Source organism: Nymphaea colorata, chromosome 3, assembly GCF_008831285.2.
Source record: "Nymphaea colorata isolate Beijing-Zhang1983 chromosome 3, ASM883128v2, whole genome shotgun sequence".
NCBI lineage: Eukaryota > Viridiplantae > Streptophyta > Magnoliopsida > Nymphaeales > Nymphaeaceae > Nymphaea > Nymphaea colorata.
This window is the reverse complement of record NC_045140.1, coordinates 5,483,695-5,500,805: the sequence shown is the minus strand read 5'-3', so window position 1 is coordinate 5,500,805 and position 17,111 is coordinate 5,483,695. Positions and strand designations below refer to the sequence as shown.

Here is a 17,111-nt window from a genome sequence, read left to right as displayed (position 1 = left end):
AGGGCTGTTTGGCAGCAATAACAAACTGTTACCGTCTCATGGAATCTATCCTAAAAAATGGGGTAAATTTATGAATGGTGTTTTATAATATTTCATGAATGTGCATCATTTTTTAGGTAGATTCATGTCACAGTAATAGTATGTCACTGTTGCTGACCAGCCCAAAGAGTCGTTGACATGGTGAAATATGAACTTCCTCCTGCATTACTAACTACTTGTATGCAAGTCTTGATCTTGACATTCATTTTCTCGCCTGGCTTCATAAGACATAAAGGACTTCAATTTGGTACTCTTATTTGATCAGCTAACGGCCATAATATAGAATGTTGATTCTGTGACATGCAAAATGCATGTGAGATGGACAATTATTGAAGCGAAATGTGAACTCAACAATTATTGAAGCGAAATTTCTGGATAGGAGAGGTCTGGACTGTCAAGGCATTGATGGCCGGTCATCATGGCCAAATTTTCCATGTATCAAATAATAGAGCATGAGCAACAAACTTCTTCTATACATCTTCTTGGCTAAACAATTAGACGTACAAAGAGCAAAACTGACCGTGCATGTCTCAATAAATGGCATAATCTGATGACAACGGTGAGCAGTGGCGGAGATACGGGCGGGCTCACCGCTCACACCAGCCCATTAAAAGTTTTATTGAGAAAATGAAAAATGATAAAATCCATGAAAAACCTAATCATACCCAGGGTTGGAGGGAAGGAAGGGCCGTAAGGGGCCTTGGGAGTTGGGCCCCTTTAGATTTTAAAAACTTTAAAAAATTATATTTAAATTTAAAAAATTTTAGTTAAATATATACAAACAATTTGAAAATTTTTATTTCGGCTCCTGTTAAAATTTTAAAACTATAGTTTGGCTCGTGCACAATAAAATTCCTGGGGCTGCCCTGATCATACGGGTGCTGGTGACTCAGTGCCCTCAGCTAAAATATCCCGACTCCAAGCCATCCAACATGTCACAGGAAGCTTTGATGCGAACTTAAATCAGGGGGTTCGGCTATGGTGATCTTCGTTAGCATAATATGGTAACAACGTCAGCTTCCCATTGGAGAATAAATTACACACGAAGTGCAACTCACTTTTTTCTTCACTCATTCATTCGCGTCTACTGCTCAAATTTAAAGCAAGATCATCCCGGTAAGTTCACTCATCCACTTAGTTTATCCAACTTAAGAATGCTCAGGAACTGTGATCATCTCGTTCTTCCTTTTCTATACGCAAGGGACTAATCCTTTCCTTTACCATATCGGTGTTTCCAAAGGGCGCACATAAATTTTTTAAATGTATTTTCACAGTGATCACCATATATATATAGACATGACAAATTCTTTTGTATTTTTCGCTGAAGACATTTTCAGAGCATTGTTAAATGGAATTGAAAAGAAACTGCCATGCAAGTATTTACCAGTATTTCTTCGACACCATCAAAGAAGCAAAATTCAGTAACTTGAAAGCTTGTTTACTGCGGAGTTTGTTTTTAGTACCAAACTAAGGATTGCTCGCTCCCTAGGAATTAAATACCAAGTATTATTAGAGCAATCCAAGTGATAATTTTTCAGTTTTTAACAAAGAAAAGAGTCCAGGGATTACTCTTTCATCGAAGAGAATGTTACTGACGAGAATCCATGGAGCAAATCTGCGAACATCTTAGTTTCATCTCGTGGACCAACACCAACAAAACAACAATTTCGATCCATTCACCAACAGTTCCTTTTCTTCACCAACACATATAGAAAATTATTTACTTTGCATTAAGACCCAGAAAACAAAAATTGAACCTGCAGGAACACCCATATTTAGTTACACATTTGCATCACCAACAATACTGGCAAATACTTGAAGACCATCAAGACTAAAAGAACTAAAGAAACTACAACACTCTGTCTAAGGAATAAACATGTCTTGTTCCTCCTGGTTGTAGTAGTTGTTCAGATAGTAGCCATTCTGATTGCGGCTATAGCCTCCATATCTGTTCTCCTCATTACTACCGTATCCTCCATATCTGTTCTGGTTACCATTGTATCCTCCGTATCTGTTCTCATATCCTTCATATCTGTTCTCATTGCCATAACCTCCATATCTGTTCTCAGTTGGGTACTGAAAACCAGAACCAGAAGTTCCCCTGTTATCAGGGAAGCCATTTTGATATCCTTCCTTCTGAAGGTCATAGAAGTACTTGCCGTTCTCCAGGAGCCGGGTGTCGCTCATGCCAAAGCCGGAGAAGCCAGAGTTGAGGTCCTTGCTGGCGAAGCTGTTGTACTCGTTGGCGGCTGTCCTGAAAGAGCTGAGATCAAGGGGAGCCGACTCGGTTTCAGGGTTCATGGTGGTGGTGGTGGTGGGAGGGAATTGGGTGGGATCGTGGCCGTAGAGGCCATGGCCGCTCTGGTTTTCCTGTGATGGGGAGGAGCTCTCCTTGAAGGCAGAGAGGGGGGTGAAGTCGACCTTCTCTTCTTGCTTTTGTTGCTCTTCACCTTGAGTTGGTTGGTCGTAGGGCGTGGACTTGCTGAAGAAGCGGCTCTCCCTTGCCTGGGTTTGGTTCAGGGAGGTGGCAATCAGGAGGAAGGTGAAGATCAGGAAGAAGTGGAGGTGAGAGGAAGCCATTGCTAGCTCACACTTTACTCAAGGACAAGGAGGATTACTCCTTCTTTATGTTGTTTGGCAAGGAAAGAGTGTGTTTATATAGAGCGAGGGGGCGTTCGGTTTCCCGGCACAAACCTTAAGTTGGAAGTACTCAAAACACTAAAACGCACTTAAAATTTAAATTGGTTTCTCATAAAAACATAAAAAACTGGTGAAATAATTGAAATGAAATTCTTACTATTTGAGGTGAAGGAGAAGATCCACCACCTACCCGAAAGCCTGAGTTCTTATCCAATTCCTTGTCTTTATAAGATATAAGTCCGGCTTGCAATGCTCAAGGCCGGAAGATGTCACCCTGTTGTACTTCAACTCGTTCATCAATATCTTTGGTTTTGCAACATAGAATGTTGATCTTGATCCTAATTATTGTTCTAGATTGTAATTCAAAGGGGATTTTAGGTTGCCTCAAAGTAACAAAATTTATTACGTTGAATTGGGTTGTTGAGGCCCACCTTGGTATTAAGACAGTTACTAAAGGCCCATAAAGCTGGTGAGTATAATTGAAGGGGGCGTTTGCAGAAGGAAAATCAAAGGATAATTTTAAGCACCGACTACCCCATGTATTATATATGGAATAGGAGAGATGCGGTGCTGTCTTCTGTTGTTCCTGTGCGGTGCGATATCAAAATTTATCTCACTTTTCTGGATAAGTTGTCTAACATAAAACATTCTTGAAAGGCAAATGCACATTTTCAGAGTTTGAAGTGTTTCTGGTAACAAGGGAAATGCACCGGGTCGGCCGACTGGTACAACTAGAAAGCGTATCTAAGATGATTTTTGTTAGTTAGAAGAAATTCGGAACCTTCATACTTAGATGCGATTTTTTCTTTTCATTAACGACTTTGTTGCTCGCCCGTTAGTATTAAATAACTGAAGCTAATACTCTCATCCCTAAGGCTAAGAGAGTAAAACATGATTTATGAAAATTTATTCCTATTTGTAAAGAAGTAAAAAATTTTGTATGGGCAAGAACCGAATCTGGACCCCCATTTCCAGCCAAAAGAAACAATCAAAGAGACAGAGGGAGAAATTACTCTGCAATGGATGTGTCTTAAATAAAGCCAACTCGAGCTCGACTCGAATCATAAGTTCAGTTAAACTTGAGCTTAACTAAAAATTTGAGCTTGTAAATGGGTCGAGTTTGAGTTACATGAACTTGATTAGATTAAATTGGAGAATATAGGCCATCATTTTTTCTTTGTAATTTTCAAACTTAAACCAAAAAAAAAAAAATCAAATCAAATGGGAACGAGTTTCAATGATTCGAACTCAAGCCGAGCAAAATATGAATAACTTATTACGTCCATATATAACTTAAACAAAAAATCTAATTGTCAACAATGGTGCACATCCCAACAAATATCACGGGAATTAGGAGAAAAGCTCTATGTCTTGGGAGCAGATCAGAGTATCACGATACTTTCATGATATTTGTGACAGTCCGCCGTATTTTAATCAGACTCTCAGCCTTGGTCAGATCCTGTTCCTGACCTTACCAGTTCACGAAATATGTAATAAATGAACGCATCAATTAAAGGAAGAGTACAACTACAAAAGCACGAGTCCGGGCAATTATGAGAGAGGAAGGGAAATGTAATGATTTGGGAGAGAGAAAGAGGGGAATGTCGATAATGAAATGCCCTTCCTAGTCTTTTTACTTTTGCTCATTTTTAATTTTTCCTTTACAATTTTTTTTAGTATGAATTAAGGGTGTTTTAATCATTAACCATATTGACGCACCAAAATTCATGCACCAGTATGGCATATACAACGGCAATCGGCCGGCCATGGCCATGGCCCCACGGTCCATGGAAGAGTCTAACAATCCAAGCCTAGAAATGAGCATGAAGGCCCCCACATTCCCATTGTCTCCGGGGTCTATGGCTGCATTGAGCCGTAATCATTAAATTAAACAAAAACAGACAAACAAAGCTAGTTTAACATTTATACTAGAGCCATAGACCCTCAACCTACCTTTCCATAAACACAATTTCTTTTTCAGTTGGCAAGTGGGATTAAGTATATCATGGTCATATTTCACCAAGAAACCTGCAGCCACAATTTTGAATTCTTGAGCTGTTTTGATTTCATGGATTAAAACCCAGTCACCAAAAGCTGGAGTGCTTTGGGATCAGGGGCGCAATTTTATATGTAAAATTTAAAAATTATAGTTTAAACTATATAAAATTTTGAAACTTTTTTGAAACATAATTTGGCTCCTACAATGGGATCAGGGGCGCAATCTTATATGTAAAATTTAAAAATTATAGTTTAAACTATATAAAATTTTGAAACTTTTTTGAAACATAGTTTGGCTCCTACAATGAAATATTTCTGGCTCTGTTCGGGATTGGATAGGTATAGTGCAACAGACCTTGGCTTTTTCATTGGCAGATGTCAAGGGAGTAAGGGTACTAGCCTCCGGGTTTTACACTGGTTTGCGGACCTATATAAAGTCTTTTGGCGACCTAATGTATGCAGTTTTACATATAATAAACTTAAACAAATGTGGCATCCCAACCATGTTGGCCATTTAATTAGACTTCTCCATTTACATTATTTCCAACCACCGCTTGTTGGTCTTACCATACAAGACAAAAATGTTTGTTTCTCTTCTCTCCCAACCCCCAAATTCATTGGCAGTATATTGACAGGCCTCCAATTAGTGACGCCCCTTTTGCCCACCGACAAATATACCTAACTCTTGCTGCAACAAGAAACACATAGATAGGCCCAAGGGGGATGGTCTTGTAGGCCAGGCCGCTCCAGCTTCCAGGCTTACGACAGAAAGAGCACTTAGTGACGCCAATTATGACATTTTGTGATGCTTGTTCAACGTCAGTAAAGCATATGGCACCAACTACCAGTGAACGATTTGTGACAAAAGAGGACGCATCAATGGATTTGGAGTAAATAAACTAATCTGGATCCAGTTGTTTGTAAACGATCCATGCATCCAACACATTTTGAAGTGGATTTAGATCTCTGGGGGCGTTTGTTCCACCGCATATATGATATCTGCAAGGCTGCAGACCCGATATCAACAAGACCTCAAATCCGTGGCTTTAAAGTTAAAAGACTCTTTTCCCCATTCGATTTTATATACGTAGCATGAATTTAAAATCCATGCCACAAAGATCCTACGTTTGTTTAAACTTAAGATCTTATAATACACACACCTTTTAATGTAGTCTCAGATACGAGATCAGAAGTCATCAAACGCTACCTTATTATAGATTTGGAGTGGATTTCTTGTTACCCAATTAGCCTGATCCGTCATCCTCCCCAAAGGAACCAATTTGTAGGAGTATTTAGTTCGAAGGAAGATCCAACAAGAGGCGGTGGCGTAAAAGGTGCATGTCATATATGAAACATATATGCAAATTGGCTTTTAGTTGGTGAGTGGGTCCAAATGTAAGCAATCTTTTGAACGGAAATCATAATACATTTGTCACATAGTTTTAGCATATTTTGGAGCTCGTGTAATAAGCTCTCGTGTGATTGGGAGGTCTATTCTACTCATGTGGTTTGAAGCATATTCTGTGGTCATAAAATAAGTGTTCTCTATCATTTAATTTCCCTAATTCGTGATTGATTCTTGTTTCTTTCTTCCCCTTTTAAACCAAATCATGTTAATATACAACTTCAATTGCATTGAACTCTTGACCTTGTTCTTAAAATTGGAAGTTGGAAACCCTAGCCAGGCAGATAGAGCCTTGATTAGTTAGGTGGCAAATTTGTTGAAGGAATTTATCCTGGGGATGAGGAAAGGGTGGGGGCTTCGGCTCTCAACTGACGGTATGATGAAATATTATTCCTACTCACTCACGTGTCAATTAGTTGAAGGAATTAGATTAAGTAAGAAAACTAAACACTAAATTTTTGCTGTAAATGCTCCAATATTCTTCTTCATTTGGCTCCTTCCAGGTTAATCATGGTTATAGATCTAGAGTTTTCTCAAAATTGGAAAAATTATATTAGTAAGTAATTGCATAACGATCCTTTTCTTTTCAAGTCTATCGATCCTCATATTCTTGGATGCCATCTAGTTGGTGCTTTAAATTGACTCATAACCGAAGAAAAGAAGACCTTCTCCCTCTCTCGTTAAGCAAAGTGGAGTATATATTAAGTAAAATCTTGTCGTTTCTTTTTTTTCTTTTTCCACTGTGCTAAACAGTGTTGTGGGAGCTCTAAGAATTTTTAAGAGAGAATTTATTGATAAGAAGATTGTGTTTTTAGAACACAATCTACAAATGATATCTTGTTATTTCTGGGAATATGAGGTAATTATGCAGGGCCTGAGTTCCCGGCGGGGGCCGTCTCCTCCCCCACAAAAGATGTTAAGTGTGAATCTTAGGTCAGTCGGATCAACCATGGATTTTATCAGCAATCTTGATTCAAGGATTTCAAATGTGTTGGCCTCACCGAGTTCATTATATGAAAGCTTAAATTAGTGGGTCTAGTTACATAAAATGAAACTCATGCCACTGCTACATGACCAATTGAAATTTTGTTAACTGTATGTTTATTATTTCATTAAAAAAAAAATCTCACTTTGCTCTTGCATAGTAGGTCTGTGCTGCCTGTTCGAGCCGAAATTGTCGCGAGACGAGCACTAATTTAATAACTTTAATGTTTTGGATATATATATATATATATATATATATATATATATATATATATATATATATATATATATATATATATATATATATTCGGCCACTGCTTTCAAACAATAGAAAGCATAAAATTTGGAAACAAAATCTACTGAGACATCGACCAATTATTATTGCACGGTTGCACACAATTTTTTGTTGCATTGAGGTGCAGAATGACCAGAATGCCCTTAGCCTATAAAAAAAAATAAACCCATAATTTGAAAGAGATGAAAAAGCAGAAAAGTAAAAATTTTCAAAAATGTCCATTTCTTTTTCAAAAAATGGCCCCAAAATCCCTTTGGTCAGTGCATGTGAGTCGGGCCTATGGGCAAATAATAGAGGCGTGAAATTAAAGTAATACGACCCCACAGGTGCTTTTCCTAACAGTTTTTCACTAACATATATGTTCATTTTTTTACTCTTGCCAAGTGGTGCAGGGTCAAGTACGCAATACGTGGACAGATCCTGTGTTACATCCCGGAATGCTATAAATATCCCCTAGTTCTCAAAACACTCCTCTAACCTGCACCTTGTAAAGGTAGCCACTTGTGATATATATATATATAGTTAACTATGTCTATTGTTAAATAGAGTCATCGATATATATAGTTAACTATCACTATTGTTAAATAGAGTCATCCAGTCATCCAACCAAGATCGTTTATATGAATGATTGAAAAGAAAAATAATAAGAAAAATATGTAAACTAATATTAAATTATAAAAATATTCATCACCTTTTACTTTTATTTTTTTTCTTAATTATTCATCTTATTGTATCGAATGGTGCATATTAGATGGCTAAGTGACTCTAAACAATTAGAGTCAACATTAATTTTCTTTTTTTCTCTTTGTTTCTGATATGTATACGTGTATATATATATATATAGGAGATAGAAAGAAAAAGAGTGAATGATGACTCCAGCTATATTGAGTCCCTCAGCTATCTAGCTCGGGTTTTTCATCTAAAGCAGATGAATGATTGATAAAAGAACAACAATTAAAAAGTGTGAAGTTATCTTAGACAATGAAAATATCTACCACTTTTTATGCTTATTTTTTTCTTTTTAACTTCTATCATGTTTGGGTGAACGGCATAATTAAGTTACTCCGAAAAATTAAAGTCGCCATATATATATATATATATATATTATATCGTCGATCATGCAGTTGTTTACGGTGCAAAATGGTTTAAAGTCTAAAACAGGGAGACACCTGTTAACAGAAAAAATACCCATGTGATTTTCGAAAATACTCGCCCAACGCCTTCTGCGTCTACATTCTCTTCTGTATATTGTTGTTTATTTTCTAAAGTGTTGCCAGCTCTCAACAATGGCCATCATAACAGGACCTCAGCGTGCACCTTTTGGGGGTTCACAGAAGACAGTAGCTTGTCGAAACGCATTATAGCATGGGACTCCTTGCCAGATGATCTGGAAGACAATAGCCATTTCGAATGGCATTCATATGTATTCTTACTCATATTCATAGGCATTTTAACTTTTCTATATGGAGGGCAATTTGTGGGTTCATGAACATAAAAGAGAAGGGAAGAGCATGAAACGTCCGGGCACGAAAACCCACTGAATCGTCCGTCGATAGAAGCAAAGGTGGTTGGAAGTCGAAAGGGCCGGAGTCCTCTCCGCTTCCTTTCAGGCAAGTTCAGGGCTGTTTTAAGAGCGTTTAATAACCTCACATCCTCTTCTCTTATGATATGGAGAACAAATATACACAAAACGAAACAAAAAATGGGTTGGAGTACTTTTTTTAAATATATATTAATATATATATATATATATATACATATAAGATTTTTTACTTTTTCTTAACATTTTCTTATCCTTATAAAAAGCTCTCTTAACAAATCAAGTAGAATATTTTGGTCGTGTACAATTTTTGTTTCACTGAGGTGTGCACATAACAAGTTTCTCTCTCTTACTTTTAATATATAAACTGATGCGTCTATACAATGCATGACGGAAAGAAAGATTTGCTTTCGTTTTGATGAAATAACAGAAACATATGTTTGGTTTCTTCCAATTAACTGCCTAAGTTAGACAAAGAAGAAATGATTAAAATAAGGAGAGGCAAATTTAAGTATATTTCTGTTTCTGTAAAAGTTTCAGCATCTTATAAACGAATCAAGCTATTGCAGGACACGATATATTAATTTGCAAGCGTTCGACCTTTTAGATAGAATACCATGAATCGAAAACGAGAGATCTATGCTTTCCTTACTTAACTTGATAATAGGGAATTAAGGTTCTGCGCTTACATTGCAATATCACACTTTAATGCAGAAAACAGTCCCCGGAATATCCACTTGATTGTGTACAAAAACCAAGCACCAACACCTTGCTACAAAAGTGGAATTAGATCGATAGCAACACATTGTGAAGTTATTCACTTTGCAATTTCATATAAGACTAAAAGAAAAGAGAAAAAACCGTATTACAGATCACTGCATCAACACTTTAACAACATTCTGCAGGTATTTAAAAGCCGTAAGAGCTCAAGAATATAGAGAGCAGAAAAGGGCTGTATCTAAGGAATGAATTCGTCGTTCTTGTACTCGTTGTAGAAGTTGTTAGGCTCAACGTAGCCCTTCTCATTCTCTTTGCCGCCATAACCTCCATTGAAGTTCTCATTGCCACCGTATCCTCCATATCTGTTCTGGTTACCATTGTATCCTCCATATGTGTTCTCGTATCCTTCATACTTCTCACTGCCATATCCTCCATATCTGTTCGCTGTTGGGTACTCGAAACCAGAGCCAGAAGTTCCCTTCTGATAAGGGAAGTCCTTCTGATATCCTTCCTTCTGAATGTCATAGAAGTACTTGCCTTTCTCGAGGAGCCTGGTGTCGCTCATGCCGTAGCCGGAGAATCCAGTGTTGACGTCCTTGCTGTCGAAGCTGTTGTACTCGTTGGTGGTCGTCTTGAAGGAGGTGTAGTCGATGGGAGTAAACTGGGTTTCAGGATTGGTGGTGGTGGGAGTGGTGGTGGTGGTGGTGGGAGGGAATTGGGTGGGCTCGTGGCTGTAGAGGCCATGGCCGTTCTGGTTTTCTTCTGATAGGGAGGTCTCCTTGAAGGAAGAGAGTGGAGTGAACTCGCTCTGAACCTCCTGCTGCTGTTGCGGCAGGTCTTCTCCTTGCCTTGGTTGCTCGAAGGGTGTGGTCTTGCTGAAGAAGCGGCTCTCCCTTGCCTGGGCTTGGAGGGAGACGGCAATCAGGAGGAAGGTGAAGAGGAAGAATTGGGTCTGAGAGGCAGCCATGATTCCGCTCTCTCTTCAGCTATCTCGCTCAATGCTATGAGAAGAAGGGGAAATGATGGTTGCTTGTGTTGTTTGGCAGAGATGATGAGGATATTTATATACAGTAGGGAAGGGAGTGGGCCTCTCTCTCCCTTAGTACGAAGATAATTTATTGTGTTGAAATCTGGAAACGGAGTCCTCCTTGATATTAGGCAATTAATTGAAGACCTACTAAGTTTATGATAGAATGGAAGTTCAAGGACCATCATCCGCCTCAGAATGTACAACTGTGATCTTTAAAACAAAAGTAAATATCATTCTCCTTTTTTGCAGTTAGAATGTTTGTTTGATCGAAAAATCAAAATTTAACTTAGTTGGTCTCGATAAAATCACCATGGTAGCAGAGTATAGAAAAAAGAGGTGCACTGGTTTGGCAAATATGGTTCTTGTCAGCAAATTGCAAAATATGAAAGTACTTTCTTGATATTGCAACAAATATTTCCCTACCTAACTTAAAAGCGGGTTGACAAACTCGTCCCTGCCTATCTGCTATTGACCAAACGAAATTTTTCTTTGATTTTTAGTCTCTGAGTTTCTCAAACTAAATTTTCAATTACAATGTTTCATGGTAAGGAAGATAATGATTTTAATAGAATGGTACGTGAAACTCTCTCTACTAGAATTTGCTAGATAAAGAATCAAAGATTGCTACTAGTTTGTCAAGATTGAGGCGAAACTGACGAGTGCCCATAAGTCAAGAATCAATTAGTTTTGAAAAGAAAATTATATAAAAATGGCAATTCATGGCGAACTTGTCAACTTTGTCTTGAAAAAAGAAGATGAAGGGGCAAAAGAAGAAATGAGGCTTCCGGTAATTATGAGGAAAAAAGAAAATCCATTATCACCCGACTGTAGCCAGTAGGTGAGAGAGAGAGAGAGTGTGTGTGTCCTCCCATTGCTGCGCGAATTGCGGTGGGTTTTGTGGGATCCTATTTGGAAATAATGGCATTAGAAGGAAACGGTGCTTCAGTTTTACACGGTCGCCATTCTTGAAGATGGCTCTCTCTGCTGTAAATCTGAAACAGTTGTTCAAATAAACACAGAGGAAAAAGGAGAAAAGCTGCCAACCGAATTCAAACAGTGCAGAGAAAACCCAAAAAATGGATCGAAATCGAACGACTTTTGTTCTTATTTACAAGTAACCTCGGCGTGATGAGCGGAAGGAGTGAAGTCACACCGATCTCCGGCCTGTCGTCGCCTGTTTATTATATGTGAAGAGAGAGAAAGATGGATGGTGCTGACCATTTTGGTCTCATATGGTCAGTCTCCTTTTTAATGGCCTGCACCGTGGCTGCAGAGGCGCCGGCGATAATGGCGTCAGTTACTCCGACCGACCTGAATGACCCACTTTTTTATTTTTATTGCCGTTCCTTTCTTCCGGTAGGACTAGGTTAGTGGGATCCGATCTAGTAGACATAATGAAGCTGGCTAGGCACGTTCGCTTACAGCGTCCAACCAACTGCTTTCTAATCACGGGCAAAGTTAGAAATGTTTCACAAGTCCAATTAAAGAAATTTTGATTGAGGCTGAAATATCATTTTTCAAAATTAAAACAATTAAAAATTTTTAAAATTTACATGTACATTTTTATTTTATTTTTTTGTGAGGGCAAGTGCCCCTAAGTGCCCCTCCTTGGCTTCGGCCCTGCTTCTAACATTTTCATGCACCCCCAGCAGGGGCAGTGATCGGACTCCACTCTCGATCCGTCAAGTGCATGGGGTCAGACCTAGGACCTAAGGATGTATGAGTTGAGCCCGCTCTACTCGAACTCGCTTGTGTAAGTTTGATTTAAACTCAACTTTTTTAATAAATAAGTCGGAGTTTGAGTTAAAATTCTAATTATAAACTAGTTGAATCCTGGCTCCGCCACTGCACCGAACCGAACTGAAGGCAGAAATTTTCATGCTACAACGATGCCCAGTCTTGAGTTGGCAAAGGAGGACCGGCTTGAGTATACCCGTATATTTGGTCCGAAAGTTGCATATTTACTCACTTCCCTTGGACCACGAGCGTCATAATAGCCACCATGCGCGACATTATAACATAGAGTGGTGAAAGAAACAACCTTTAAATATTGTAGTTCAACAGAACCAAAAATAAAAGTAGGATATGAGAGATAAAAACAATATGCAATTATAACTAGGGAGATTAACTAATTGGGAGTGTTGCATAACATTATATCACAACACATGAGTGTGCATCTGTCGTTAATAAGTTTCACTTGCAAGCCTATATGATTGTACATATCAATTGCGTGTAACCCTGGATTGATCTGTTACATGAATATTTAATTTCTAAAAAACCACATCTTGATTGAACCAGGTATAACTCAAAGCAGCAATGACGAGGAAGGGGCGAAGCCAGAAATTTTTTTCTCTCGTGGGTTATTAAGCATCTAGTTAACAACTGTTTAAAAATTAACGATGAGGCAGTGACCTAGATTCTGTGGGACTGTCATGTATAATTGGACCTACATTCACCTAAGTTCAACCATTAATTTAAACTTTCAGAGAAAAGGATCTGTATGGTATACACCCCATGGAGCCCCCGCATATCTACGCCGCTGCAACAAGGGTTCTGCTTTCGATTTAGTTGCCAGATTTGCCGATTCAAATGTGGACTCGAAAGGTTTTCTTTACATGGCTAGATTAGAGGCACATTCTTAAGTGCAGATGGCCTCACTAAGTCATGTGCACGGCATGGACTTGCAGTTTTGTACATATACTTGTTTTGGTTCCTATGAATTGTTGCCTTGTTTCTTCTTCTTGCGTTGTGGAGCATGGGAGGTTCTTAAACAAGTTTTTGAATAAGAAAACAAGATCAGGTTCTGTACATAATGTGAAACAACTTTCTATATATGGTGCTATTGCTTGACTCAGTGGAGGTTCAGGGTGGGGGGAGGGGTGCAAAGTATCAAGAGATCACAAGAGAAACACATGAAATTTTACGTGGTTCCGCCTTTGTTTTACATCCATGAACTCTGCTATTTCTCACTTCTTGTGAGAGTTGTAGATTCCACAACATAAAAATGTTGTTGCTACAATGAGATTGATATGTTTTTGTTTTTTGTTACCAGATTCTTAGGATGATACAAAGCAATACAATCATCAATCAGTGGCGGAGCCAGAAAGTTTTAGTCGATGGGTACTAATTTATCTTATTATTGCAATGGATTGAGTGCATGTAGAGCTACAGGGCATTAGTTTGGGTCTGGTGTGGGCACCCCATATGGTTAAGGCCTCAGTCCAACACATGATAAATAAAAATTTTACGAAAACTTACGCATGTTTGGGTGGGCATTTGCCCACACCAGCCCCGTGGTAGCTCTGCTACTGTCACCAATGGTTTCATTCGATGGGTTGCCATTTTTTCAATGTTTATCATTATTGTTTGCCTTGGCAGGACAACCCGCGAATCTCCCATTGGAAGCCAAGTCTTGAGATAACACATAATCTGCTTAACGCAATATGATCATGCATAAATCTGCTGGCTTTAGACACTACATAAGTAATGTTATTCACTATATCCTTTGCCAAATTTAAGACTCTGCGTTAGGAACTTCGTTCGAGCAACAATAGCGATCAATTAGGTCTTTTAGCCAAGGCTCAAGTGATCAAATCAAGTTGGGGTCGTGGTCCTAGTCCAAGTCAGGTAATTTGTCTTCCTTTCTTCTTTTTAACATGCTTATAGCGGTTTTACTTTCTATTCTACAATAGTTTAATTTTTTGTGCGTAGGCTAGCCTAATTCCCTAAGCATGCTCTGGGATTAGTATCTTGCTTGTTTTCCTACATATATTTAATTTTCATGTCCTTAGATTAGGGCATTGAGGTCAATATGCTCAGGAGCAGAGCCAGAAATTTTTCATAAGGGGCTCAAATTAAAGTTTCTAAATTTTGACTGGTGCCAAAATATCATTTTTCAAACTTTTTATATAAAACAAGTGATATTTTCTAAAATTTACATGTACATTTAAAAAAAAAAAAACAGGCACCTGCGGGTCCCCCTTGGCTCTGTCCCTGGGTATGCCTCTCTTTCCTTTTTCTCTTTCTATTTTTTTTGTTTCTACTGCCTCCATTCATAGAGCATGTAGTTTCCTCTTCCTTATAATGTTTAATTATATAAGGCACCATGATCCACAGGCACAGTACACCACGTTTGCTTAGAAGCTACGTCAAATGTGATTAGTATCATGCCTTGCGACAGCAGTCCATGCATGTGAAAACCCTAATTTGGATGCTTAAGCTGTAATGGATTTGAATTTGAAGAATTTGGATTCTGGATATGCATGCACAATAACATATATATATATATATATATATATATATAAAAGAGAAAGAGAAAGAGGCAATGGCCAAAGCATCTTTTTTTTTGCTTAACCCACACTGTTAAACATTTGGGAAAAAACCATTCAAATTTCATAAGGTTAAATTATAAGAAAATTTTATTTTTAAAATCAACTAAACGTCTAATATTCATCCGTCATTCCATAGTCTTTTCTTTTTTCACACTCCCTCTCGTAGCAAAAACTTTTATTCCTTTGCTTGGGAGATTTCCCATTGATGTATGCATCCTTACTAAGAAAGCCGCAGGACAAATTCTTTGCTCTCTACCAAATCCATCCAAACTTATCGTAAACGGCGAAACTCTCTCTTTGATTCCCTTCTCTCCGCAGAGTCCTCTTTGGTCATACGATGCCTCCCTCAAAACTTCAAGGCGAAAAGAAGAGGAGGAAGAAGGAAGGGAAGAAAACCAGTGGCCAAAGACAAGGAAAGACAACATGGAGCCGTCTTCAACCAAAACAGATCCTAATTATAACTTGCCTCACCCAGGCCGAACCAGCTTCTTCACTTGGGTCATGGCCATAGCCTGCGCCTTCATCTGGCTCGTCGTCATCGTCGCCGGCGTCATCGTCCTCGTGATCTACCTCGTGTTTCACCCCACCGAACCGAAGGTGGACATCGCCTCCGGCACTCTCAACGCCCTCTACGTCGACGGCGGCACGTTCCTCAATGCAGACCTCACCCTCCTCATGAACCTCACCAATCACAACTCGAAAGTTCATATCAAGTTCCAGTCCATTTCCTTCACCCTCTTATTCGATAAAGTACTAATAGCGACGCGCGCCGTCGAGCCGTTCGCCATGGGGAGCCACGAATCGGCCCTCGCAAACGTCGAGTTCGTGACGAGTGCTGTGTACCTCAGCCCGAATGAGGTGCAGGAGCTGCAAAATGAGGTGAAGAACAACAGGGTCAGGTTGAAAGTGGTGGGTGCGTTCGAGACCGGTTTCAAGCTGGGGAGGTTAAGGAGAGTGTACCGTTGGACATTCTGGCAATGCAACCTGGCTTTCGCAGACCCACCTAGTGGTGCCCTTGTAACTCCTCTCAACTGTCGCTCATGAATTAGAGTGAGAAACTTGTACATGGCTAGGTTGTAGTAAAAGTATCTTTTCACAGGTTCATGGTTTTTCTTTCATGAGATAAAAGAGTATTGAATACTAGCTCTACATAAGTTTGAAGCATTTTTTCACTCTCCTCTATTGTTTTTTGGTGCTCTGAGGGGCTGGTCGAATTAGCAAGCTGGCGAAAGTCAGGTTCTTAAATCAATTCTCAAGGGTGATATTCTTCTAAACTGCAAACAATGGATATGCAGTACTGTGGGTCGCGAAGCAGCCTTAGACCCCAGAGGGAAAGGGGGAGGCACTTCGGACTCTTTGGGATTTCTCCTATCTAATGTTTTTTTGGCTCATAAGAGAATTGAGGTCAGTTTCTGTGCCAGCCAGTACTTAATGTTGGTGCTGAGCACACGAGAGCAAATTAACTCTTGGCACCAAGCTTGAGTTCAGTCTGCCTCGGTCGGTTTCGAACTCATGACCTCTTCTAAACTCGATGATGTTCATATGCCAAACCTCGCAGAATAATGGAGTCTTATGGACATATTGTATTTCTGAAATCAAATTTCAAGATGCCTTTAAAATAGTAATCAGACAGGGGATGGTTCATGTAACTTTATACTTGGAAGTTCACTCTTGAATGGGTATTGTTTGGATGTGTGAATAGGATTTCAAGAGGATTGAAAGTTTGACGAAGTAAAGTTCTTGACATGTTAACTAGTTTTGCTGGGGCTGAATTAGAAGCCGCTTCGAACCATCAAGATTGCAACTGTAAAGTTTAAAATTTTGGAAAGGTTGCAACTTCATAAATGCAAAGACAGCCTTGGCCTGAGTTGACGCTCCATTTGGACTTGGTCGAGGGAAGCGGGCGCGGATATGCTGCAGCTAAAAAGACGAAACCCTACAAGTGTGTTTATACATGTTGGTGTGTCTCCGTTAATACCCTTCTTCATATGGTCTTCACATTGTGAGCCTCTTTTTTCTTTTAGCTTTAGCGTCTGCCAATCATCTTATTATGTATTTTAAATGTGTGAGATTTTTGAATTAGTGTTTCTGAATTGAAGGATGCAAACGAGTGCTCGATACTTGAAGCT

At 39.1% G+C, this 17,111-nt stretch overlaps 3 protein-coding genes across 3 annotated transcripts; 1 reads left to right on the top strand and 2 right to left on the bottom strand.

Annotated features, from left to right (window-relative positions):
• Window positions 1-1,746: 1,746 nt before the first annotated feature.
• On the bottom strand, window positions 1,747-2,683 carry LOC116251012 (protein E6-like). Its single transcript, XM_031625060.2, has one exon. It carries the CDS (start codon window positions 2,617-2,619, stop codon window positions 1,903-1,905), a length of 717 nt encoding a protein of 238 aa, XP_031480920.1. The 5' UTR covers window positions 2,620-2,683; the 3' UTR covers window positions 1,747-1,902.
• Window positions 2,684-9,605: 6,922 nt separating this feature from the next.
• LOC116250997 (protein E6-like) lies at window positions 9,606-10,669 on the bottom strand. The gene has a single exon (XM_031625045.2). The coding sequence runs from the start codon at window positions 10,586-10,588 to the stop codon at window positions 9,860-9,862; it is 729 nt and encodes a 242-aa protein (XP_031480905.1). The 5' UTR covers window positions 10,589-10,669; the 3' UTR covers window positions 9,606-9,859.
• Window positions 10,670-15,313: 4,644 nt separating this feature from the next.
• On the top strand, window positions 15,314-16,136 carry LOC116251354 (NDR1/HIN1-like protein 13). The gene has a single exon (XM_031625568.2). It carries the CDS (start codon window positions 15,406-15,408, stop codon window positions 16,024-16,026), a length of 621 nt encoding a protein of 206 aa, XP_031481428.1. The 5' UTR covers window positions 15,314-15,405; the 3' UTR covers window positions 16,027-16,136.
• The last annotated feature ends 975 nt before the right edge of the window (window positions 16,137-17,111 follow it).

Excerpts from the sequence above, each read along its gene's own strand:
- LOC116251012 (XM_031625060.2), bottom strand. The coding sequence starts at position 2,619 with ATGGCTTCCTCTCACCTCCACTTCTTCCTGATCTTCACCTTCCTCCTG.
- LOC116250997 (XM_031625045.2), bottom strand. The coding sequence starts at position 10,588 with ATGGCTGCCTCTCAGACCCAATTCTTCCTCTTCACCTTCCTCCTGATT.
- LOC116251354 (XM_031625568.2), top strand. The coding sequence starts at position 15,406 with ATGGAGCCGTCTTCAACCAAAACAGATCCTAATTATAACTTGCCTCAC.